Raw genomic sequence first — 26,008 nt, forward strand, 5'->3', positions numbered from 1 at the left:
TGCTTCTGTTTGCTTAGGGGCTGGAAGAAATCTCTGACCCCTCAGCAAGCAGAAGCAACACAGGACTGAAAGTTAAGCTCCATGTTGCTTCTGTTTGCTTAGGGGCTGGAAGAAATCTCTGACCCCTCAGTAGGAAACAATGAGGCACTTTCAGCGCCCAGGACTGAAAGTTAAGCTCCACCTTGCTTCTGCTTGCTTAGGGGCTGGAAGAAATCTCTGACCCCTCAGCAAGCAGAAGCAACACAGGACTGAAAGTTAAGCTCCACCTTGCTTCTGTTTGCTTAGGGGCTGGAAGAAATCTCTGACCCCTCAGTAGGAAACAATGAGGCACTTTCAGCGCCCAGGACTGAAAGTTAAGCTCCACCTTGCTTCTGCTTGCTTAGGGGCTGGAAGAAATCTCTGACCCCTCAGCAAGCAGAAGCAACACAGGACTGAAAGTTAAGCTCCATGTTGCTTCTGTTTGCTTAGGGGCTGGAAGAAATCTCTGACCCCTCAGCAAGCAGAAGCAACACAGGACTGAAAGTTAAGCTCCACCTTGCTTCTGCTTGCTTAGGGGCTGGAAGAAATCTCTGACCCCTCAGTAGGAAACAATGAGGCACTTTCAGCGCCCAGGACTGAAAGTTAAGCTCCACCTTGCTTCTGCTTGCTTAGGGGCTGGAAGAAATCTCTGACCCCTCAGTAGGAAACAATGAGGCACTTTCAGCGCCCAGGACTGAAAGTTAAGCTCCATGTTGCTTCTGTTTGCTTAGGGGCTGGAAGAAATCTCTGACCCCTCAGCAAGCAGAAGCAACACAGGACTGAAAGTTAAGCTCCACCTTGCTTCTGCTTGCTTAGGGGCTGGAAGAAATCTCTGACCCTCCAGCAAGCAGAAACAACAGGGCACTTTCAGCACCCAGGACTGAAAGTTAAGCTCCATGTTGGGCTGACGTTGGTCTAGAGGGCGCCTGCAAGAAGAGGCCGTTCTGGCCCTCAAGTAGGGTTGCCAATCCCCAGATGGGGGCAGGAGATCCCCTGGTTTGGAGACCCTCCCCCCGCTTCAGGGTCCTCAGAAAGCAGGGGGAGGGGAGGGAAATGTCTGCTGGGAACTCTATTATTCCCTATGGAGATTTATTCCCATAGAAAATCATGGAGAATTGATCCACGGGTATCTGGGGCTCTGGGGGGGGCTGTTTTTTTGGGTAGAGGCACCAAATTTTCAGTATAGCATCTAGTGCCTCTCCTCAAAATACCCCCAAGTTTCAAAAGGATTGGACCAGGGGGTCCAATTCTGTGAGCCCCAAAAGAAGATGCCCCTATCCTTCATTATTTCCTATGGAAGGAAGGAATTGAAAAGGTGTGCCATCCCTTTAAATGTGATGGCCAGAACTCCCTTTGGAGTTCAATGATGCTTGTCACAGCCTTGATCTTGGCTCCACCCCTAATGTCTCCTGGCTCCACCCCCAAAGTCTCCTGGCTCCACCCCAAAGTTCCCAGATATTTCTTGAATTGGACTTGGCAACCCTACCCTCAAGTGGGACAGCGGGGGTAGTGGGCGGATGGCTCCATTGCAGACAGGGCAGGGTAGGGCAGGCTGGCGCACACAAGTGGAGGTCTTGGCTGCAGTCCGGGGCTGGGGATCAGTGGAGAGGTGATGTTCGCCTGCAGGGATTTTCTGGCCTGGTCTCGCTGGCCACCAGAGTGAGGGTGGAAGCTGCGCTTGGGCAGCCTCGGCTCACCCTCCGACAGGAAGAAATCCGATTTGGAGGTCTTGTAGCCCCAGAAGTCAGTTGCGACTTGGTGGTGCCTTCCACCTCGCGCCCCCCCTTGTCCCGCCAGGCTTGCCTAGCTGGATCATGCTACAGGTAAGGGCAGGAGACTGTGCGGCACATATCTAAACCTCTGAGTGGCTCCCCACCAGAGCTGCTGGAAGAGGGGTGGAAAGGGATCACCTTGGGGCAGCTGTGGGGAGAGGGGGAGGCTGTATGGCAGTGAGCTGTCAGCTTTCCTCCTCAGCGGTGGTAGGAGAGAAGGCCACTATGTGCCCCCTGAAAAAAAACAGGGCCCCCCAATTCTTCAAATCCTGGCTACGGAGCTGCCAGACTCTGGCTGCTCAGCAGGCTGGTGGCCAGATGGCATGGCCTGGGAGAAGGTTGTAACTGGTGTCTGGGCAGTGTGGGAGGAGGTAGGAGTCCTTTAGAAAAACTCCCACTGAAAATATATTAAGGTGGGTTGCTGTGTTGGTCTGAAGCAATAGAGCAAAGGTTGAATCTAGTGGCATCTTTCAGAACAGCTTTGTGCACATGCAACACAATGATGTCACCAAGAAGTGACATCATCAAAATGGTGGCATGTGCATGGACCGTTCTAGGCATTTACAGGAAAACTCTATGGTTTTCCTGGATGCTCTAGCCATTTGGGAGATAAAAAAAACTCTATGGTATCTATTGTACCATAGTTTTCCCTCTCAAATAGAGTTTTCCTGAAAACGCCTAGAGCGGCCCATGCACATGCCACCATTTTGATAACGTCACTTCCAGGTGACATCATCGCACCAAGTGGGGAAGGGGAAACCCTGCTTGGACTGGGGGCTTGGCAGCCCTAAGTTTGAGCAACCTGTACATCTCATGAGTTGTGGCTGCTCCATCCAGAACCACTGGAGAAAAGAAAGTTTGTTCACTTACTATCAAGTTCCCTTCTAAGTGGTCATGTGGGGGGGCACTCAGCCCTTCTCTACTATCACAATCTCAGAGGGGGAACCTGAGGGGACAAACTTTCACCACCTCTCTTGCTCTTGGCTGATTTTTTTTTGTTTTCAGATTCATCTTTGACTGTTGGAGTTTATAAATTAGTACATTTTAGTGATGAGAGTAGATTGTGGGAGAAGCCTCTCTCACAACCCAGCCTGACTTCAGGGGGAGCTTCTGACCATCAATCATGTCTGCCCCACCCTCAGTGGACACACGTTTCATTCTGTATTGCTTTATATCAATAATCGTATGATGCCACCAGATGTTCAGGGGAGGATAGCAATCAAGGTTTTCAAATCCTCCTCCTCATTTTGCCTTGTAGTCTTGCTGGGTCAAATGATGACAATTCTACATGTAAGTGCAGTCAGAGCCTAGGTTTGCTAACTGCCTGGGGAAGAAATGCCCTGCCCTTTTTGCAGACACTTAATGGGATGTTATTTGCCATGTGATGTATTTGCCTCCCTGCAATGAAAAGCTTCAACTGCCCTTTTCCATAATTAAGCCTCTATTAAAGGGGCAAAACATTTCCTCCCAGGCCTTTTGACAACCCGGCCCCAGCCTCATGAAGTTTCTAATGGGCATGGAGGAGCTGCCAGCAGATTTACAGTCCAGCTGGTGGTTTGTGGTAATGCCAGTTGCATGAGCCAGCACCTGACGCAGAGGCGTGTTCATTTGAGCGGCTGATGCTGCAGCTGCATAAAGACCCCTTAAAGATCCACATGGAGCCACAGGAACATGCAGGTGGCACCTCTCCTTGTGGCTCTAGCCAAGTCAGGACTTCCAGTGTGCCACTCTGAAGCAGGATCTTTTTTGTGTCTTCTTTGGGGTGTGTATTGGGACAATATGTATCCAGCCTCAGGACTGCCTCCATGTCCATTTTGTTTCTCTTAGGCTCAGAAAGGAAGAACAAAGTGAGATGGATGGCGTGGATACCACAGCAATATTTCCAGTTCATGGCAAACTTCAGGATGGGCACAACAACAACGTGCCGGGACATGGCTGCACACGGGGCTGCTGCAGCTAGTTGCAACTGATGCCCACAGACAATTTAATCTTCAAAGGGCTGGTGGAGCCAGACTCTTTGTGCAAGCTCCAGGACTTCTCTCCAACCCTCCTCTCAGCAAAACTGATTCAAATATAAAGACTGCAAATCTTTGAAAAGCACAAAGATCTTGATTTTTACAACTGTCCTACCAGTAATCATGCCTGAACAGTGACATGTTGAAGTTTTACAGTTCTTTCTGGAACAAACCTTGAAAGAAGCCCACCTGCAGATGTCATCCAACTTTGCTCCATCCAACACCAGTGGAAATATTCTGTCTACATGAATTACAAGCAGCAAACTCATTCTGAAATATGGATCATGCCTTGTGAAGACATTTGTGTCAAGTCTGGAAGTGTCTGCCTGAATGTAAATATCATATCATGCCGATTGGATGAAATGATCACAGTCCCATGAAGTGTATCAAAGCATAATTGCAGCCATGTTTCATCTGATGCACAAGGATGCAGTCATGTCCATTCACAGGCTGGTTGTAATTAGAAGATATGCCAGTGAACAAGAGCAGCAGGGGGATTCTCTAATATTCTCATGGTCATTAATAGGTATATAGAGAATAGCACCTCTGCCACTGTGTGGGATGATTCTCTAAGACAGGGGTGGTGCCCAAGGGCACCAGGATGCTCACCAACACCTTTCCTGGTGCCTGCCAAGGGCTTTTAAAAAGTTGACAGAGCTAGGCGAGGCTTCTGCCTGACAGGGATTCTGAGCTTCTGGACAGAGCTTCTGTCTGAAGAGTTAAAGTTCTATGTATCATCACTCACTGTCATTTTGTGGCTGGCTGTGCCTCCTGTGGCAGCCATCTTGTAAGTGGCTCCACTTCCTGTGGCAGCCATTTTGTGATTGTGCCTGGTGACCTGTGTCAGAATTCCAAAGGTGCCCACAGGCACAAAAAGTTTGGCAACCTCATCTAAAACAACCAGTTGTGTTGTATTTACACAGTTTTCTGCAGCTCTTGGGATAGGCATCTTTCTCCTTTCCACCCCTACACTTGCTCCAGAGTAAAGTATCATTGACATAAATAAAACTAACTAGTCCTTGCTTAGACGCCTGGGGCCTGGAAATCTTTTCCTGAGCCGCCACAGTGCTGCTATGCCCTGCCTAGACAGCTGCTTTTCTGATAGGAGTCTTTAAACAGCAGCTGGCAGAGCAAGACTGACAGAGTGCTGATTTTGCAGAGACAGGTCAAAGCAGCTCCTTGCCCCCCCCACCCCACCCCAGGCATGCAGATCTCTCCTTGAATTGCTTTTCTCTGACTCGGGAGCCATTCTTTTAAGTAAAGTATACTGTACTTTTAAAAAATGGAATCCAATAGCTTTACTGAAATTGTATGGTTGGAGAGGGTGCAGCCATCTTCTAGCTGCTTGCCAGGAACCTCTTAGTCCTATATCTCAGCTTTCATGGTGTCATTGGGCTCCATCTCCAAGGTCTTCACAAAAATCTTCTCTTAAGCGTTCAGCAGCGCAAAAGACGAGGTGACAACCTTGGCAAGGTGGCTGTCTCCTGCCTGGTCATGGGGTGGAGATGGGGTGGCAGAGGCCTGGATCATGAGGTGGGGGGAGGACCTATGCGTTGGCAGGCCTTTGGATGGTGCAGGAGAACTGCAGCAGCAGCAGCATCTGCTAGGGCCTCTGTGAGGCTTGTTTTGGGCGTGGAAGAGCACTGGGGGAGGGCAGCAGAGTCCAAGTGGGAGAGAGAGAGCTCCGGAAACGGTGGAAGAGAGGCAGCATCTTGGTCCATTTGGGATGGTGTGCTGGGCCCTCGTGGTGACATTGTCTGGCAGCCGGATGCAAGAGAGGGTGCCAGGAAACTGTGAGGTGAGTGGCTGTTGGTCCACAAATGATATGGAGGGAATGTGGAGAGGAGATTGACGTGAATGGCATAAGAGAGAAGGGAAGGAAGGAAGGAAGAAGACCACAGATTAATACCCCACCCTTTTCTCTGGATCAGTCTCAGAGCAGCTTACAATCTCCTTCATCTCCTTCGCCCACAAGCCACACTGTAATGTAGGTGGGGCTGAGAGAGCTCTTCCAGAAGCTGCCCTTTCAAGGACAACTCCTACAAGAGCTCTGGCTGACCCAAGGCCATTCCAGCAGGTGCAAGTGGAGGAGTGGGAAATCAAACCCAGTTCTCCCAGATAAGAGTCCGCACACTTCACCACTGCACCAAACTGGGAAGGGCAGGGCAGGTGGGAGAGGATCCCACTGCAGCAGGTATGTTGGACACTTGTCTCAGTACGCTGGGAGCTTGCATAGGGAGGCCAACAGGAGGAGCGTCAGCAGGAGAAGCGACAGGCATTCTGAAGGGCTTTGTTTCCCCAGCCGGCCAGTAGGTGGGGGAGGGGACCATAGCCAGCACATGGGATGTGAGAGTGACTGTGTGAGTGTTCATGGGAACACACACCACAGCCAATAGGAAAGCCGGATTGAGCCAGTTCCATTTAGGGTTTTGTTATATATAGGTGTTCAGTTTCCATGAGTACTATGGTGGTAACAAAACAAAAACACTAGCAAAGCACAGCGCCTGCTTTAAATCCTTTACATGACTTCGATTCTTTTGATGTGGCAATAACTGAAATGCCTTCAAAGGAGGCACTTCCATTGTATGGAATAAAATATTGTCTTCACCCTATCTTCTAATGACCTTCTGCCTTGTGTCTTTTTTACTGTTTTCGGGCTCAGTAGAACATTTACCTTTTTTTTGGTCCATTCCTTCTGGTTGATAGAATTTAAATTCACACATAGAACCGGACTAATACAGAAAACATAAGGAACTTCAGAGAGTTACAGCCTTGCTTGAAAATTTTTTTTAACGACAGAATGGGAGACAGCAAATATCTGGGGGACATGATGCAGGCTTCAGGACGGCACACACAGGTGCTACGATTCTTCTACTCCCACAGCACTCACAACCCATTGGGTAACCCCATCATCTACCAATCAAACACTATCTTGAGCTCAGTTCTTGGTGAGTTCTGGATCAAGTTGAGACATCCACTATTCATATTCTTCTTTGTGCTTCATTTAGTGTGTTTGGGTTTGGTAGGGTTTTTTCCTGCTCTTGTTGCAATCGCAGCAGATGGATTAGTTGCACTAGGTTGGCATCTGCACAGGGATCAAGACTCTCATGTTTTCTAGTGCCAAGGAAGGAGAACAGGGATGATGAAACCACCTGCCGTTACGTCTGGCTGTACTATTCCTGACAGCACAAAGGGGATTCCTGAAAGCTTCTACGCTGGAAATCTGGCTTGTCTCTAAAGCGCTACTCAACTTCAGTCTAGCTCTTCTACTGCAAGCCAGCATGGCTGCCCACCTGAAACATACCATAATAAAGCCATGTTTCCGAAAACTCACCCCTCCCCACCCATAATCTAATTTGTTCCCTTTGACCTACCACTGTCTCTTTTTTCTATCAACAGCTTCTGCTTTGTTAATTTATCTGCAAATGTTGTAAATGCAATTTATGCAACACTTACAGATCAAAATGGGAAATTATAGATGTTTATATACAAATGATAGAAATATCTGAGGTTTTCCTATTTTAAGACAAATGGGGGAATGAACTTTATGACATATTTAATGTAAGAGGTTAATACTGCCACATTTCACTTATCCATCTTTAGAAAGCCCAATTTCTTTGAATTTAGAAAGCTGGTCTTCTTTTTCTTTGCTGTAGTATCCATGGAAAAAGGAGAATCCCGGAAAACAAGTATCTTCTCTTTTGTGTCTGGGAGCTCGATAACTTCTGCAATGCTGGCTACATCTGGCTGAAGTTGTTCGGACAAACACTCAGGATGGAAGAATGTAGCTTTTTCCAGAAGGGCCATCTGTTTTTGCTTCAGAGCTCTGGATTCAGAAAGGCAAAAGAGGCATTTCAAACATCTGTCATGTACAGGATCCAAGAGGTGAATCTATACTGCACAAGGTGCATTACTTGCAAACCAGGGTGAATGTTGTGTTATGAAATGTGGCATAGCTTTAGGTGATGCAGCAGTCAGAATATGGTACTATGATGACCTGGGAGACTTGGATTCAAATTCTCCTCTGCCAGAAAGCTCACTGGGGTGACCTGAGACAGAAACTCTCTCTCAGAAAAATCCACCTTTACAGGGATGTTGTGATGAACAAATGAAAATGGGGAAAGCACTGCATGTGCCCCAGCCTCCCTGAAGGAAGGGTAGCAAGATAACAGGTGATCTATGATTCTGAAGGCCTGATATGTTGATCAAGGGGTCTCCCTGCAGACTTCACAGGGGCATGAGGCTGAGCCGTGATTGCAGCTGTTGCTGGCTGTAAAAAACACTGAGACTTGGTGCCTGTTTATAAATACTGTACATAAGGAAATGTTGTAATATTGAAGGAGGACGAGTGTGAAGTGCCTTCCAATTGAAGTGTTATAAAACTTGTAGGAGTTGTCTTCATTGAGAAACAAAAGAACGTAGAGTGCACCTTTGCTGGAAGAAAACCTCAAAGCAGGATATCTGTACATTGGAACTCTACTTATTTTCATTGGAAGTCTACTTATTTTGTGTATTTTATTTGTAAAATTGTTAAATATTGAGAATATATGTAATGCATTCAACATGTAATGTGTGAGCAATGTGAACTATACTTTCACCATAAAAGATTCGATTTTGTCACTATAACCTAGGCAGGTTGTTTTTGCTGCCCCAGCCTCCCAGAAGGAAGGGCAGCAAGATAAAAGGTGATTTATGATTCTGAAGACTTGATATACTAGATCCAGTATGTTGATCAAGGGGTCTCCCTGCAGGACTTCACAAGCGCATCAGGGGGCATGAGGCTGAAGTCTTAATGTGCAGTTGTAAATGAACAGTTGTAAAGTGGGAGGGAATGGTTTCAAATAGAAAAGCAGAGGGAAGGAGGAACCCCTCTAGCCTTTCCCCCACCAGCACCACCACCAGCCTTCCTCTAAGTCCCTTTTCTCCTTGCAGGTCTCCAAGACTGGAAATAAGTTTGAATAAAGACAAAGCAGCTCATGTGTGTATGTACTGGAGTTGGGGGGGGGGGGGCTCCAGAAGCTAGTGGGGCAGGCAGAGGCTTCCCTGGAAGGTCTTCCACTCCTTCACACACACCCCACCCCCGCAATGCACAGCTGGTGCTCAGGAACACGGATCTGCTACCATCATTTCCAGTTCTCCCATTTTCCCTGAATCCCTTCTTTCTATATATTGTAGTAAAACTGGCCAGCTATGAACATTAGAAGAGCCCTGCTGGATCAGACCATTGAGGGTACATCTAGTCCAATATTTTTATTTCTCTCAGAGTGGCCAACCAGTTCCTCTGGAGGGCCAACAACGGGATCCAGAGGCTGAGGCCTTCCCCCGATACTGCCTCTTGTTGCTGGTATTTAGAGTTGTAGAGGCAAGTGCTCCTGGCCCGCCTCTGGACATGGAGGCTGCCTTCAGTCACCACGGCTAGTAGCCACTAATAGGCCTCTCTAGCAGCATCTTAATTTTGTGGTAATACGAATTTTGTTAGTCTTTGCTACTGGACTCTTTTCTACTGCTGTAAGCAGACTAACACAGCTACCCATCTAGATTTCTCTCCTCCATGATGTCAGGCTCTGTTCATTTATGATGCCAATCAATACTGTCACTAATCATATTCAATGCTGCTAGAAAGGCCTACTAACATAGAAGCGGGGTAACAAGGAGGGGGGGGGGAAGAGTAGAAAACAGCTTCCCAAGAATATCAAAGGTTGCCAAGGCCCCTTTGAAGTAGACAGTGCATGCCAGATTCTCACCTCCTCACCGGAGGCCCCAAGGACATTGGCGCTGGGAAATGTAACCACCAACAGAAGAGATAAGGAGGGGAGCATTGGGAAAGATCTCACATGCAAAGTAACCTTTTGTTTTGGGAATTAGGGGGTAGAAGCCATTGCTTTGATGTAGAAGAATAAATGCCAATAGCTAGAGCTGATCTCCATCAGTTCCAATACCTATCATGCTGAAGTAACTCTGAAGCATCCAATAAATGCAACTTTGTTTTAAATTACTAAGTCTGCTTTCTTGTGAGCTTCAATGAACCCACGCCTGACACATGAACCTGTCTAAACTCATTTTAAAACCAACTATCCTCACAAGCATCAGTACCTCCTCTGGCAGGGAATCCCACACCTTCCACATTTTGACATGAAGTATGTTGGATATCAAAAGGCACATAATGAAATCCAAGCTTTACACCCCCTTCCCCAAAACAGGTAAGAAGCTTTTCCAGACCTTTTATTACTGTCAGTTGAATTCATTTTCCCCAAGTTGGCATTTATCATCTCTTGTTTCAATTTGATTTCCAAGGTTTTCCATGACTGTTGGTGCCACCTGAGGGGAAGTCACAGGAGAGATTTGCAAAGATAAACAGAAAAAAAACCTTATTTATCAAATAATTTTTAATGGCAGCTGGATCCCATACTCCCTCTTAAGCTGTGGAGTCTCGTGAGCAAAAACTCTACTTCATGGCATTAAAGTTGTGAGCTACAGCATAAACAAGACAAAAATACGTGAGCCAGAGGCTAAAAAACAGCATAGAGGGAACACATTCTACATGAGAAGCAAGTGACAGGAGTATTGACTGCAGATGTTCCCTTCTCAGCTGAGCCATTCCCCTCCACCTCACTCTGCAGGCTGCAAGAACGGGGATGTGAAATGGATCTCAGGGGCAAAGCACAGCTGCCTGGCAGAGCGAAAGGTCAAAGGGACAGACCTGCACGTGCTGGAAGGCTCAGGGGCAGGCAAGGACACAGCTGGCAGGGCCTTGCAGGTAGCTACTGCCCTGACCTGGATAGCGCAGGCTAGCCCAGTGTCAAAGCAGGTTAGTATTGGGATGGGAGGCCACCCAGGAAATCCAGGGTTGCTACAACGAAGCAAGCAGCGGCAAATCGACTTTGCTCCTCTATTGCCTTGAAAAACTTTGTCAGCTGCAACAGCACTTTCCACCACCACCATCCATCCAAAGCAACTCTGCCAGTGGACCTCCACCCAGCCCCAGGATACACAAGAAGGGGTCATGGCAGTCAAGGGAACAGACAGTGAGATGGCACATTCAGGAAACAGAGAGCTGACCCACTGCAAAGATTCATAAGCTACCCAGGCCACAATAGCCACGATTTTATTCAAACCCACTTCTTCAAATCCCTGATCCCCTGAGAAAAGGACATGTTTACCCAGCACACTCATGAATCTCCTTGCTCTATTGCTGCCAAACAGCTCTATATTTGGCTTTGAAGCACCTGGAATTTTCTGCTAAAAACATCACCCAGCCCCCTTTACCTCTTCTGACAGCTGCTGGCTTCCTCTCCACCGCTGTCTGTTTTGAGGACGGCTTCAGAGTGATTACTGGCAATTAAGGCCAGAACAGAAAGGAGCACATTTGGCGAGTGAGTTGGTAGAAGCAAGGGCATGAGTCTCTGCAATGTTCCCACGGGCACGAGAGCCAATTGGGTTAAACAGGATGCGAATCTTAGCTCCTGCAGTGAAATAAAGGAGGTAATAATTGAAATAAATAGTGGGAAACCAAGATGCATTTCTAAAACTGCACAGTGGAGGGAAGTTGATGTCTCTAAAAGATACAGACAGGAATTTTTTACATGGTTATCTGGACAACCAAGGCTGGCCTGACCTCGTGAAATCTCGGAAGCTAAGCAGGGTCGACCCCGGCTAGTATTTGGATGGGAGACCACCAAGGAAGTCCAGGGTCGTGACATAGAAGCAAAGTCCTTACCTTGGCATAAAGTGCCAAAAGGGTATCCATTTCTACGTTCTCCAGAAAATTTTCAAGAACCACTAGAGTCTGCTGAACTTCTCTTAAACTAAAATTTAAAAAAGGCAACGATATTATTTTGAAAGCCAAAATATATTCTTCGGCACTCATGGGAGGCCTGCAAGACAAAAGAAAGCTTAGAATCATAGCATCATAGAATCATAGAGTTGGAAGGGACCTCCAGGGTCATCTAGTCCAACCCCCTGCACAATGTAGGAAACTCACAAACACTTTCCCCTAAATTCACAGGACCTTCATTGCTGTCAGATGGCCATCTAGCCTCTGTTTAACAACCTCCAAGGAAGGAGAGCCCACCACCTCCCAAGGAGGAAGCCTGTTCCACCGAGGAACCACTCTAACGGTCAGAAAGTTCTTCCTAATGTTGAGCCAGAAACTCTTTTGATTTAATTTCAACCCATTGGTTCTGGTTCTACCTTCTGGGGCCACAGAAAACAATTTCACACCCTGATTTCCCCCACACTGTGATTTCTAGATTCTAAACTGCAATCCTGGAGGTTTTCAAGAAATGCCACCCACGGAATCAGTGGGTTAAACTCCAGTATTTTTTCCCCACTTCCAATCTCCCATGATGTTTCATTGCCCAGCTTCTGAAGGTGTAGTGCATAAGTTTATCCTCCCATTACTCCCAGGGTGGAGCCACTAAGTCACTGTAGTCTGGGTAGCAATGGAAGGATATTGAAATTATTCTGCTGCCCACTGGGCAATGGATAGTTCACAGCAGATACTCTGATACTTCCTCTGGCCAGCGGCTTGATTTGCTGACTAATCCAAGTAATGCAGCCAATCAGCCTCCTGGCCTTAAGGCCTTTCTTTCCACTCGCTTTAAATTTCAGCTTCCCTTTTTCTTATTTAGATAATGTAATTCCTAAGTCTTCTGCCCAACTCCTTCCCAGCCCTGGATTATCTACTGACGTGACCACCTTCTTAGCCGAAAGTTATGGGTACACTATCAAATCCAATTCTGCTGTTTATAGCAAATAATAAACAAAACAATCCCTATGATTTGAAGAGCGGTCATGAAGGTTTTACCAATTAAGCCGGCAGAGAGAGCGAGAAAGCCAGGGAGCCTTGCCTTTGTCTGTGCAGGCACACCAACTGCTTGCGCTTGGCCAGTGCCTGCTGTAGGAGTGCAGATGCTGGTCCACCTGCATGCAAGTTCTCATCACTGTTTGCAAGGCCCCTTCGATCTGGACTCTGTCTCCTCTTCCTGTTCATCAGAGAAAACTGTCGCTCTTGATGCAACAGCTCCTCCTCCATCTTCTTTTCCAGCTCCTCAATTCCCTTTATTTTCAAAGCAAACAACATCATGAAACTACCTCAGCAACACAAACCAAGAGAAAAGAAAGTTTGATTCCCCCCTCCCACAAAAAAAAAAAGGTCTGCTTTACAAGGATTCATACATCTTGTTGCCAAAATCTTACTGTTTAAATACAGTGGAACAAACTGACCAGCTGAAACCATATTGCAGTTTTGCAAACTGCATTTTAACACTAATCTTACAACCTTATAAAGTTGTCACCAATTTGCAGAGTGCTGCTTGGGGGGCTGCCAGAATCAAAATGGGAACATACCAGTGTTCCCTCTAAGCTGAGTGAGGGTGAGCTAGCTCACTGTTTTCTAGCCTCTGGTTCACACATTTTCGTCTTTGCTCAGGAAGAATGGCCCCAGAGCAAACTCATTGATGCAGCAGCCAAATCACCTGCTCACAACTTTAATGCCAGGAGCTCACAAAGTAGAATTTTTGCTCATAAGACTCCACAGCTTAGAGGCAGTATTGGAGCATACCATATTCTTGTACAAGCCTGCCTGAAATACACTCCAGTAGTGTAAAGTTTTCACTTTAAGTCCCAGTTCCTATGAAGTGCACCCTCCAATCTACATCAGGTCTTGTGGAGCTGCGTGAAGAAGAAAGAGGTTGGTGTGCTGTGTGGGAACAATGGCCACTTGGGAGAAATACATCAAAGCTGCCCATTCTTGCTGGACTATGCCAATACACCCAGAAGTCCTAGAAGAGATGCATTCATGAAGAACTCTCTGCAAAAATGTGTGTGACACAAACTCACAAGTAGCCATATAACCTCTAACATAAAACATGGTGGGGAGATGTACTCTACTCCATTTTAATGCACAGTTCTGCTTTTTCACAGATCATTTTTCCTGATCATTTTCCTGAACCCTGATCTCAATGGTCACTTGGAGCACTGTGTTCAGTTTTCGGTACTACAGTTAAAGAAAGCTATAGATAAGCTGGAACACATCCAGAGGAGGGCAACAAAGATGATGAGGGGTCTGGAGACCAAGTCCTATGAGGAAAGGAGCTGGGTATGTTTAGCCTAGAGAGGAGATGATTGAGAGGCAATATGGTAATAATCTTCAAGTATTTGAAGGGTTGTCACATAAAGGATGGTAGGGAGCTGTTTTTCCTTGCCCCGTAAGATTGGACCAGAATCAATGGATTGAAATTAAATCAAAAACGTTTTAGGAAGAACTTCCTGTCGGAGCAGTTCCTCAGTAGAACAGGCTTCCTTGGAAGGTGGTGGGCTCTCCTTTTCCAGAGGTTTTTAAATAGAGGCTAGATGGCCATCTGACAGCAATGCGGATCCTGTGAATTAAGGAAGAGTGTGAGAGGGAGGGCAGGAAGGGATGAGCCAGTTCTGGGCTTTCATGCCCTTTTGACATGCTCAGGGTAATGCCAATAGTCACTCTGGTGTCAGGAAGGAATTCTCCCCCAGGCCAGATTTGCCAAGGATCCTGGAAATTTTCTTCCTTCCTCTGGGCATAGAGCAGGGTTCCGGTGGGGGTGGGGGAAGGTAGTTGTGAATTTCCTGCATTGTGCAAGGGGTTGGACTAGATGACCCTTTGGAGTGCCTTCCAGCTCTGTGTCTCTAAATCTCAGTTTGAACCAGGGAGAAGCACCTCATGATTGACCCAAGAGTGTCACTGTGACTTTGCTTCAGGCATCACTAAAAACTTTTGAATTAATTAAATTATCTTTGGTTAGTGTCATGGTCAGTACACAGACCTCTCTACTAACTGTGGTTAATCAGAATCATAGAGTTGGAAGAGTCCTCCAGGGTCATCTAGTCCAACCCCCTGCACAATGTAGGAATTCACAAATGCCTCCCCCTACAGTCACAGGATCAGCATTGCTGTCAGATGGCCATCTAGCCTCTGTTTAAAAACCTCCAAGAAGGAGGTAGGGGCCACCACCTCCCGAGGAAGCCTGTTCCACTGAGGAACCACTCTAACCATCAGGAAGTTTTTCCTAATGTTGAGCCGGAAACTCTTCTGATTTAATTTCAATTCATTGGTTCTGGTCCAACCTTCTGGGGCAACAAAAAACAGTTCCACACCATCCTCTAGATGACAGCCCTTCAAGTAGTTGATGATGGTGATCATATCACCTCTCAGCCACCTCCTCTCCAGGCTAAACATGCCCAGCTCCTTCAATCTTTCCTCATAGGACTTGGTCTCCAGACCTCTCACCATCGTTGTCACCCTCCTCTGGATTCTGTGGTGCATCTAAACAGGATTGTGGAAGTTTGTAAGAACCTTCATGAACCTCCATTTTCCCAGGTCATACCTGTCAGACCCTAAGGCAAGGAAAAGACAAGTAAACAAGATCTTTATTCCAGCATCATAGGCAGTTACAGGCGTTGTCGGAACTGACTCTCCCACCAGTTCCCAGGTCTTATACCCCCTTGCCCTGGCCATTACAATTCAAGCAAAGCACGCCAAGTGAAAGTGGGAATTTTGCGTGGGTTCCTGCCTACTCTATCATCACCCCAGGTGTCTGTTATCTACCCCTTCAGCTACTTCTCCACCGGCTCCCTTGACCTTGGTTGCATAGTAACATACAAATTCCCAGACATGCTACCCTCCCTCTAGATAAGCAGTGGGGATGCTTCAAAGCAAAAACCAGCAAAGCGAGCACAGCATTAGCAGTGTATAACTGTTAGTTAATTGGATACACATGGCAAGAGGAACAAAAATGGAGTGACTCCTGACATTCTGCCCCCCCTAAGGTCCCCTTCCCCCGGGCTTGTCGAGATGCTTGTTGTAAAAGTCCCTGATCAAAGCTTTACAAGTTCGTGTCCATGGCTTTGACCCATTCCGCTTGACGCAGTGGAAAAGTAAAAGAGTTCACCACGTTTCAGCTTGGCATCCAAAATTTCCTGCACCTCATGATAAATCTGACCACGAACCAGAGTCGGGGGTGGTGGTTCCATCTGGGGGTGCCATGACGAGGGCCCAGGGTGCCATGACGAGGGTTTCAGATAGCTAGTGTGGAAACAAGGGTGCACATGTTTAAGATTCTTTGGCGGTTCTAATTCTACAGTCACTTCATTTATAATCCATTTGATCGGGAAAGGCCCCAAGTACTTTAGTCCCAACTTCTTGCAATTTTGGGTGTTGGGTAAATGCTTGGTTGAAATTTATACTTTGTCTCCCACCGCCAAGTCCCACAGTTCAGAATGTTTCTTGTCATATTGGGCTTTATAGGCCTCTTGCGCCCTCTGGAGTTGTTGTTTGATAACCGTCCACCCCCCAGCTATTTCCTTCCACCATTCGGCAAAATTTACTGGTGCTGAAGGGGGTGCGGCAAGTTCGGGGAAGGGATTGCTTTCATAGCCATGCGCTGCTTTAAACGGGCTTATCTTGGTGGTGCTGTGCACACTATTATTATAAGCATATTCCGCAAAAGGTAATAAAGCCACCCAATTGTCCTGTTGAAAAGAGGTATAACAGCGTAAGAATTGTTCCAGCACCACATTGGTGCATTCTGTCTGTCCATCTGTTTGAGGGTGGTAGGCGGAGCTAATCCCTTGTTCTATCCCAGCCAACTCACACAGGTGTGACCAGAATTTGGCGACAAATTGTGGTCCACAGTCCGAAATCACCTTGCTGGGGAAGGCGTAGCCAGAAGACGTGTTGGATAAACATTTGGGCTAGTTGTTTGGCTGTGGACACTTGTTTACAGGGTATAAAGTGAGCTTGCTTTGAAAAGGTGTCTACTACCACCCAGATTACTGTTTTCTCCATAGACGGGGGAAGGTCGGTGAAAAAAGTCCATTGAAATACATTCCCAGGGGCGTGAGGCAGGGGGAGGAGGTTGCAGATGCCCGGGAGGGAGGCCCCCCTTTTCTTTGCCGTAATGCAACTGGGGCATCCTGCTGTATATTCCCCCACATCTTTTCTAAGTCCCGGCCACCAAAATTGTCTCTGGATTAGGTGCACCGTTTTGACGAACCCAAAGTGCCCCCCCCAGCTTGGAGTCGTGCGACCTCTGGAATACTTGTTTGCGCAAGGGGGGGCATGTAAAGTTTCTCCCCCTTTTGCCAAAGCCCATCTTCAGATTTCTCCAATTGGAGCTCCCCCCGGGTGGATTGTCAGTAACTGCTTCCTTCAGTTCCAATAAAAACCCCTCTGGAGGCACTGCTTCCTTCCAGCTCTGTGCACGCGTGGTCACTAAGGCACTTAACTGGGAGGACGTGAACAATGACTTCCTTCCTCTTGCTGTCATGTTAAGGAAGGCGGGACAGGGCGTCAGCCAAAAAGTTCAACTTCCCCGGAATGTGGCCCAGCTTAAAATTGAAGCGCCGGAACAAGCATATGAACATATGAAGCTGCCTTATACTGAATCAGGCCCTCGGTCCATCAAAGTCAGTATTGTCTACTCAGACTGGCAGCGGCTCTCCAGGGTCTCAAGCTGAGGTTTTTCATGCCTATTTGCCTGGACCCTTTTTTTTTAGTGGAGATGCTAGGGATTGAACCTGAGACCTTCTTCTTCCCAAGCAGATGCTCTGTCATTGAGCCACTATCCCTTCCCAAGCCTGCCCACCTCACTTGCTGTTGAGGCTGCAGGTGGCAATGAGGGCGGCTAGATTTTTGTGATCTGTCCACAGTTCAAAAGGTTCCCGGGTTCCCTCTAGGTAGTGCCTCCATTTTTCTAGGGCCTGCTTAATGGTGGAAGCTTCTTTGTCCCAAACCGACCAATTGCGTTCAGTTGGGTTAAATTTTTGGGACAGGTACGCGCAGGGCCTTCCTAGAGCAATACGGAAGGTTGACTGTCCAGCCCTTCCTGGAGCAATACAGCTGCGCATGCAACGTCGCTTGTGTCACACTGAACTACGAACATCTTGTTTTCATCGGGCTGTATTAGGCAGGGTTCAGATGTAAACCGTGCCTTCAGTTCCTCGAATGCTTTTTGGCACTCCTCTGACCACTGGAGGCTGGAATTGCCTTTTAAGGTTTGCGGCCCCTTCCCTTTTGTTTTTAACAGTTTGGTAAGAGGTAGGGTGACCTCAGTAAAATTATTGATGAACCCCCGGTAAAAATTGGCAAACCCCCAGAAACTTTGGAGCTTCTTGCGGGTGCGGGGGTTCCCAATCGATCACTGCTTGCACCTTGTTCGGGTCCATCCCTAAACCCCCCGTGGATATGCGATACCCCAAGAAATCGAGTTCTGTTTTGTGAAACTCACACTTGGACAGCTTGGCATACAGTTTGTGCTCGTATAAGGTCTGGAGTACCTCCCTCACTAGTTGGATGTGCGAGGGGAGGTCCTGGGAGTATATTAACAAGTCATCCAGGTAACAAACCACGCCCTTATAGAGGTATTTGTGCAACACCTCGTTGATCAAGTTCATGAACACCCCCAGGGCCCCCTTGAGGCTGAATGGCATGACCAAGTATTCAAATTGTCCGAGCGGGGTGTTAAATGCAGTTTTCCACTTGTCTCCCTCCTTGATGCGCACCCGGAAGTACACGTCCCGGAGATCGAGTTTGGTAAAGATTTTCCCTTGAGACACCTCCCCCCCAAAGTCCCAAATGAACGGGGGAGGGTACGCGTTGCTCATAGAAATCACGTTCAAGCTGCGAAAGTCAGTACATAGCCATAAACTGCCGTCCTTTTTCTTTTTGAAGAGTACGGGGGCGGCATGGGGTGATTTGGCTGGCCGGATGAAACTCCAGCGTAGGTTCAGCTCCAGGAATTTTTGTAGTTCCTCCTGCTCCCCTCGGCTCATTGAATACAGTTTGGCTTTGGGCAGTGGCTCCCCCTCCACCAGCTCAATGGTGCAGTCTGTATCCTGTTGAGGGGGCAGCTTTTCTGTCTCCTGAGCATCAAACACCTTATGGAGGTCTTGGTATTCGGGGGGGCAGGGAGGGTGCCTCAGCTCTGATGACACACAACTTTCCAGTTGGGGAAGGGGATGCAGGCCCCACTTCTTGTCCCAACAGTAGCTTTCGCACACTGGGTCTAGGAAGTATATCACGCTTCCGCTCCACTGGACGAGCGGATCGTGATTGCTCAACCATTCTAGGCTGAGGACAGCTTGGAACTTGGCAGCCAGGGCTATGATGATGGTGCAGGGCTCCCAGTGCTCCCCCACCCCCAGGGCGCACACCTCCATCCCCGTGCTACACAGTTTCCCCTTCATTGGGCTCCCGTCTGCTCGAATATATAAGACTATTTAAGGGGCATGGTTCTCAGTCCTAGCGTCTCTACTAGGTTAGGCGATAGTAAGTTTTTCAAGCACCCTGAGTTCAGTAGGGCCCTAATACAAAGCCCTGGATAATCTCACCTGTATTGCCGTGGCCGTGGCTTGGACCTGCTGTTGCGCACTCCTCACAGTAGGTCATTGTCATTTCCCATCAACTGGGCCTCTCTGTCTTCTCCCTCTGATTCTTCTTCCAGGATTGGTTCCTGGCATTGTAGCACCGCAGACTTGGCCTTGGCAATCAGGGCCACCGCTCCTCTGGCTTTCTTCTTTGCCTCCGGCTTGATTGGCTTGCTTGGGAACTCGCTAGCGATGTGGTTCTCCCTTCCACATTTGAAGCATAATTTGGCCTTGGCTCTACGGTCTCACTCCTCTTGGGATAGTGACTTGGGGGCCCTCTTGGGCAGGCTCGGTGTTGGAATTCTTTCTCTGGCCTCTTTGCCCCCCCCCCCCGTTGCTTCTTGTGGAGGGCAATCATCTTGTTGCGATCCTCTATCTCACAGGTTAATTGGATCCAACTAACTAGGTCTCTCGGCTCCCCCACCTTTAGGGCCTCTCTGTAGATGTTGGAATTCAAGCCCCTCTTGAATTGTTCAATCCTGGCCCCTTCGTCCCATTGGTGGACCTTGGAATTCAGAGCCCTGAATTCATCGAGGTAGTCACGTACCGACCTGGCGCCCTGTTTCAGGTCCTGCATGGCTGATATGGCATTGGTCTCTTGCAGGGGGTCCTCGAAGTGGTGGCAGAGGGTCCGCAGGAGATCTGTGGCTTAATTGAGGGCCGGGGATCGACTTTGAACAGGGTGACATACCACTGGGTGGCCACCCCACAAAGACAGCTCCCGATGTATACCACCCGCAACTGCTCCGTCGGGAAGTTGCGTGCCCACACACTGAGGTGGCCCCGTACCGATACTATAAAGTAGGCAAGTTCCACAGGGTCTCCATCGAACTTTGTTTCACTGACTCGAGGCCCACTGGGCACCGGGGCTGGTTCCTCTGGTCTGGGTTGGGGGGCCGGTATGCCGCCGGTGGGCGACTCGCCCGCTTGTCAGCGAAGGTTAATTGAAGTTCCCAAAATGAGCAGACTTAGTTATTTGAAACAAAGTTGCATTTATTGATTTCTCCAAAGTTACTTCAGCATCGAAGACATTGGAACTGATGGCTAGCAGTTCAAGTCATTGGTATTTAACATTATACATCAAAATATTCACATCTACCCCCAATTCCCAAAACAAAGACTGTCTTTGCATGTGAGATATTTCACACGGCTCCCCCTTATCTCCTACAGTTGTTGGTTACATTTCCCAGCGGCTATGTCCTTGCTGCCTCTAGTGAGGAGGTGAGAATCGGCCAGGCACTTTCTACTTCAAAGACTAGCTAAGAACCTTTGATATTCCTGGGAAGCTACTCTGGGGCTAGCCTCTACTTGGCCCCCCCTTCTTCTACTATACTAATATGAATTAGTAAGCATATATCTTTATTAATCAATATGGTTAATGGTCAGTATTCAAGAAGAGTATCAATGAACAGAGTCTGACACCGCTGGTGGCGGTTCCCCTCCCGCCAGGACCACTGGATGGCCGCCCCTCCCCCGGGACTTGTTGGGGGAGGGCACAGCCGCTACCCGTTCCACAACCGTCTGAAGCTGCTGGGCGAGGTGGTGAATCTCTTGGATCACAAAGGCATGCATAGCTTGCATCTCCTCGCGTAGTTGGCTGCTCTGGCTAGCGAGGGCTTCCTGCACCCACTCGGTAGCACCATTCCCCTTGCTGCCCGCATGGGAATATTCCCCTCCACTCTCATCACCCTGGAATCCCCACAGGTGGTAGGATCTCTGTAGCCCTGAGAGTTGGTTGCGCTGATGGGAGTCCTCTCTCAGATCTCCAATAATACTCTCCCGGAAATCCATGGAACCCCATTCTCTCCTCCGAACCATCATTGTGGCAGGAGTCACCCTCGGCCCTTCGAACTTTGGTTCCTTCTCCTTGGTTGTGGTGGTTATGGTTGCCCCCATTCAGGCCACTCAGAGGTGGTTACAGTTCCGACAAAATGTTAGACCCAGAGGCAAGGAAAATACAAGTAAACAAGATCTTTATTCCAGCATCATAGGCAGTTACAGGCGTTGTCGGAACTGACTCTCCCACCAGTTCCCAGGTCTTATAATTCCTTGCCCTGGCCGTTACAATTTAAGCAAAGCGCGCCAAGCAAAAGCGGGGATTTTGCATGGGTTCCCTCCTACTCTATCATCACTCCAGGTGTCTGTTATCTACCTCTTCGGCTACTTCTCGACCGGCTCCCTTGACCTTGGTTACATAGTAACATACAAATTCCCAGACATGCTACCCTCCCTCTAGATAAGCAGTGGGGATGCTTCAAAGCAATAACCAGCATAGTAAGCACAGCATTAGCAGTGTATAACTGTTAGTTAATTGGATACACATGGCAAGAGGAACAAAGATGGAGTGACTCTTGACAATACCTAGCCTTTTAAAAGACCATAGTTAACAACCTCTCTAACTTATGACACCAACATTCACTGAGGCAAGCCAAAATCAGAGTGATTGCCTGCTACCTAATCCTTGTTTCACAAACCAACCACAGTTAAAAATAAACCACAGTTTCATGTTCTGTCTGAACGAAGTCAATGTCAATACAGTTACTTCACAGTTTGAAAGCTTAGCTCAAGTTACTATTTTTGTTACTTACACAGTTGCTCTGTTCTACAACCTCAGCCCAATCAGAGTTGATCAGGGTCTCTGATGTTCTCATCTCTTCCAGAAGCAAAGTGCATAACTTTACGATGGCTGTGTAAAACTCCAACGTAGCTGGTATTTCTGCAGCTTTTTGGAACTGCAGAGAAGCAATCTGCTCCCCCATTTTATTCTCCAAAGCCTGCAGCTGACGTGATCTTTCCAGCTGTAGTTCACTGAGAATCTGGGGGAGGGGGGGGGGGAAGAAACCCAAATCTCTGGTTACAGCAAGGCTGACAAAATCCTTGATCAGATCCAGGTGGGTAGTGTTGGCTCTTGAGTGGGAGAGCACCAAGGAAGCCCACAGTTGCTGTGCAGAGGCAGGCAACGGCAAACAGCCTTCTTATGAGGCCGCCATAAGCCAGCTGCAACCTGAGAGCACTTCCCACCACCACCCCTTTCTTGGCTCTGCACAGAGACCTCGGCTGGGTCATAGCCAAATATTCTCTGCCCAATGCAGGCATTTATGGAAGAACCTTTGGTTGTATCAGATCCTCGGGTCATTCACTAGTTACAGGGATGTGTCCTTTGCCCTGCCCATGCCAACACACTCCTCAGATACAGAACCCCTGCATAGCCTGTGTTTCCAGGTTCAAGCCTAGGTTTGTGACCTCCACCCCAAGCATCAGGATAAAGCTTCCCACTGTGTATTCCAGAAGCTCTCTTAAGGCTTCATTCCCTTGGCTTTGGAGGCAACTACTGTAAAAATGATGTTCTTTTGTCCCAGTGAGCACAGGCATCAAGTACCATTACCTTGTCCTCATATCGCTCTGTCAAAGATTCTTCATAGATGGAAATCTTTTTCTCTAAAGATTTCTTTAGAACATCTATCTTATTTTTGTTTCTTGTTTTTCTACTGACTTCAGGCTCTTCCTGAAAGACAAAATCATATATTAAAGTCAATTCTCAACAGCCAAATCAGGTACAGCTATTATTACTTTAACACACATTCCCTCAAAAACAAAGTAGAAATATATTTAGAGACAAATACCTCACCAGTGCTGAAAACAGAATGTCCTTGACAGACAGGTAACAACTGCAACATTATGCTAGGATAGTTCCCAGATGGTATAAGGGGGGGGGGGGGGGGGGTCAACTCACAGTTTGTTTGCTTGTTTGCATGTTATTTGTTTATAATTTGTAATATTTATTTATAATTTCAATTTACAGCCCCATGGCTCAGATAAAGACATCCGGTCTTGCCCAGGCATGTCTCAGGCTCCTGAGCTCCCTCTCGGGTGTTCCCAGCGTCTGGCCTGGCCTGGCCCCTCAGCAGAAGACCTTCCTCAGCTGGAGATCCTGAAGAGCTGCTCCAAGTCAGAACAGACAATGCAGAGCTGGAGGTACCAGGATAAGACAGCTTGTTACAGGGACTGGTTTTGCCCATCACCTCTGTCTGCATCTCCAGGCCTGCTAAAAAATTACTCCAGCCAGTAACGCTGGAAGGTTCAATCGGGGCAGAGCAGAGTTTACACCCTCAATGTTTCCCTTCAGGTGCTGAAGAAAGGGTTTTCTGGCTTCATAAGGGGGACAGAGAAAGAGGCCTGGAACCTACGGGTGGCTCCGAGTCTTACCTGCTTGCTCAACGCTTGCATCTTCTGAGCCACCTTCTGCAGTGCTGCTTCTCTCCACTCAGACTGGTACTTCTGAAGCAGCACTCTGCCCCGGATCTTTGGCATAGCCAAGCTGCCGTCCATCTGGGAAAAGCACCCATGGAACTCTTGCTTCAGTTTCAGGAATTCTTCTTCAGATAAAGAGAGGGAGGAACCCAGAAGTTTCCTGTTCAGAAAGCATCACACAAAAAACTCATTCCTCAGAGACTCCTCAGCTATCCTGAACATCCGTCCTTATAAAGAACTGGAGAGGACGTGGATGTTTGGAAAATGCTTAGTGAAAACCTGACTGGTTTTAATGAGAAGGCCACCACCCCGCACGCTGCCCCCGTCCTGTTCCGGAAAAAGAAGGACGGGAGCCTCAGGCTTTGCACCAACTTTCGTGGGATAAATGGGATTTCGATGTCCAACGCTTATCCCATCCCCTTGATCAAAGATTTGTTTAGCACGGTGTCAGAGGGGTCCATATTCACAAAACTGGACCTGAGGGATGCCTACTTTAGAGTGCGAATCAAAGAGGGGGACAAGTGGAAGACAGCGTTTAACACTCCTATGGGGCAGTTTGAATACTTAGTGATGCCTTTCAGACTGCAAGGGGCCCCGGGAGTATTCATGAACTTTATAAATGAAGTCCTAAGAGAGTACTTGTACAAGGGGGTGGTCGTGTACCTGGATGACATCATTATTTATTCGAAAGACCTAAACTTCCACGTACAACTGGTGAGGAAGGTGCTCACTAACCTGTATGAACATAAACAGTATGCCAAACTGTCAAAGTGTGAGGTTTCGTGTCTCTGGGAAGGGATTGGCAATGGATCCCGCCAAAATACAAGCTGTGCTAGATTGGGAAACCCCAAGGACACGTAGACAGCTACAATCTTTTATCGGGTTCGCCAATTTTTATAGGGGCTTCATTCAGGGGTTTGCCCAGGTGATGTTGCCCCTAACAGACTTGCTTAAGACTAAAGGAAAAGGGCCCGAAGCGAAAAAACCTGGAGCAAAGTTGATTTGGACTCCCACCTGTCAAAAGGCCTTCGAGCGACTCAAATGCTTATTTACCAGTGAACCGGTGCTGGCTCATCCCGACGAGCTTAAGCCCTTTGTGGTCCAATGTGATGCTTCTGATGTGGCTGTAGGCGCCATATTAATGCAAAAAGACTCAGAGGGGAGGTTAAGACCATGTGCCTATATCTCTAAAAAATTCTCACAAGAACAGTGCAGCTGGTCAGTGTGGGACAAGGAAGTGTTCTCAGTGACTTTTGCATTAAAAACATGGCAATCCTGGCTCGAAGGAGCAAGGGTGCCGTTTGAGATCTGGACTGACCACAAGAACCTAGAAGCGCTCACCAGGTGCAGGAAATTGACCAAAAAGCAGATTCGGTGGGCCGGGTTCTTTGCAAAGTTCGACTTCACCCTCAAACATATTCCTGGGTCGAAAAACTTCTTAGCTGACGCCCTATCGAGGCTGCCCCAACATGAGAGCCAAAGGGAGGAGGTGGTAGACTCTATCATTCCCCCTAGCGCCATAGCAGGCACAGTGGCCACACAATCGGGGAAAAAGCCCAGAGGAAATGGAGCGCGAGGGTGAAGGGAGACCAGAAGGACTTACAAAAGGGGCAGGAGGGTTTTGGTATTATGCTGAAAAACTGTATGTTCCCAAGACTTTGCGCAAGGAGGTTTTACAGCATTGCCACTGTAACAAACTGGCCAGTCATTTTGGGTACGTGAAAATCCTGCAGTTAGTCAACAGTCAGTTCTGGTGGCCACACATGAAAAAGGACATTTCAGAGTTTGTGGCCACCTGCCCGGTCTGCATAATGGCAAAGAAAAGGGGGGGGGATACCAGGTCTCCTCCAGCCAACCCCCACAGCCTAACGCCCATGGTCAGTAGTGTCTATGGACTTCATAGTGGAATTGCTGGTGTCCCAGGGATGAACTGTGATATTAGTAGTGGTGGACACCTTCTCAAAGCAAGCCCGCTTTATCCCCTGCAAAAAATTGCCCGCTGCAAAGAAGTTGGCTTATTTGTTCTTTCAGCACATTGTTAAAGTACACTCATTCCCGGACAAGGTCATTAACGACCGCGGGCCACAGTTCGTTGCCAACTTCTGGTGGGAGTTCTGCAAAGTGAAAGGCATGGAGCAAGGGCTAAGCTCCGCGTACCACCCCCAGACGGACAGACAGATGGAACGAGTGAACGCCCTTCTAGAACAATATTTACAGATCTATATTAACTACCAACAGTCTAACTGGGTGGAGTTACTGCCTTTTGCGGAATATGGGTACAACAATAGTCTCCATAGCTCCACCAAAACACCACCGTTTAAAATTGTAAATAGCTATGAGGGGAAGCCCTTCCCTCTGTTACCCAGCAACAGTGGGACCCAACCCCCTACTTCATGCCAGCAGTGGTGGGAGACGTTGGGAAAAGGCTGGGCTGTGATCCAAGACAACCTGGAAATGGCCAAAAAGGATTACAAAGCACACTTTGACAAAAAGCACTCTCTGGAGTGGGACTTCAAAATAGGAGAGACAGTATTCTTATGCACCAAGAACTTG

At 47.9% G+C, this 26,008-nt stretch overlaps 2 protein-coding genes across 2 annotated transcripts in view; one reads left to right on the forward strand and one right to left on the reverse strand.

Annotated features, from left to right (window-relative positions):
- The window catches only part of STK32B (serine/threonine kinase 32B), a 53,667-nt gene extending 49,894 nt beyond the window's left edge, over positions 1–3,773 (forward strand). Inside the window, exon 11 of the mRNA XM_060247285.1 lies at positions 3,618–3,773. Coding sequence (XP_060103268.1) covers positions 3,618–3,750 — 133 coding nt within the window. The 3' untranslated portion in view covers positions 3,751–3,773. The remainder of the gene's footprint in view (positions 1–3,617) is intronic.
- A 3,458-nt stretch (positions 3,774–7,231) lies between these two features.
- EVC2 (EvC ciliary complex subunit 2) overlaps positions 7,232–26,008 on the reverse strand; it is a 72,642-nt gene continuing 53,865 nt past the window's right edge. The window contains exons 13-20 of the mRNA XM_060247261.1: positions 23,411–23,615; positions 22,590–22,709; positions 21,793–22,020; positions 12,655–12,863; positions 11,523–11,679; positions 11,072–11,268; positions 10,025–10,123; positions 7,232–7,631 (exon numbers count right to left, since the gene is read on the reverse strand). Coding sequence (XP_060103244.1) covers positions 7,391–7,631; positions 10,025–10,123; positions 11,072–11,268; positions 11,523–11,679; positions 12,655–12,863; positions 21,793–22,020; positions 22,590–22,709; positions 23,411–23,615 — 1,456 coding nt within the window. The 3' untranslated portion in view covers positions 7,232–7,390. The remainder of the gene's footprint in view (positions 7,632–10,024; positions 10,124–11,071; positions 11,269–11,522; positions 11,680–12,654; positions 12,864–21,792; positions 22,021–22,589; positions 22,710–23,410; positions 23,616–26,008) is intronic.

This window comes from Heteronotia binoei, chromosome 9, assembly GCF_032191835.1.
Source record: "Heteronotia binoei isolate CCM8104 ecotype False Entrance Well chromosome 9, APGP_CSIRO_Hbin_v1, whole genome shotgun sequence".
Classification (NCBI taxonomy): Eukaryota; Metazoa; Chordata; class Lepidosauria; order Squamata; family Gekkonidae; genus Heteronotia; species Heteronotia binoei.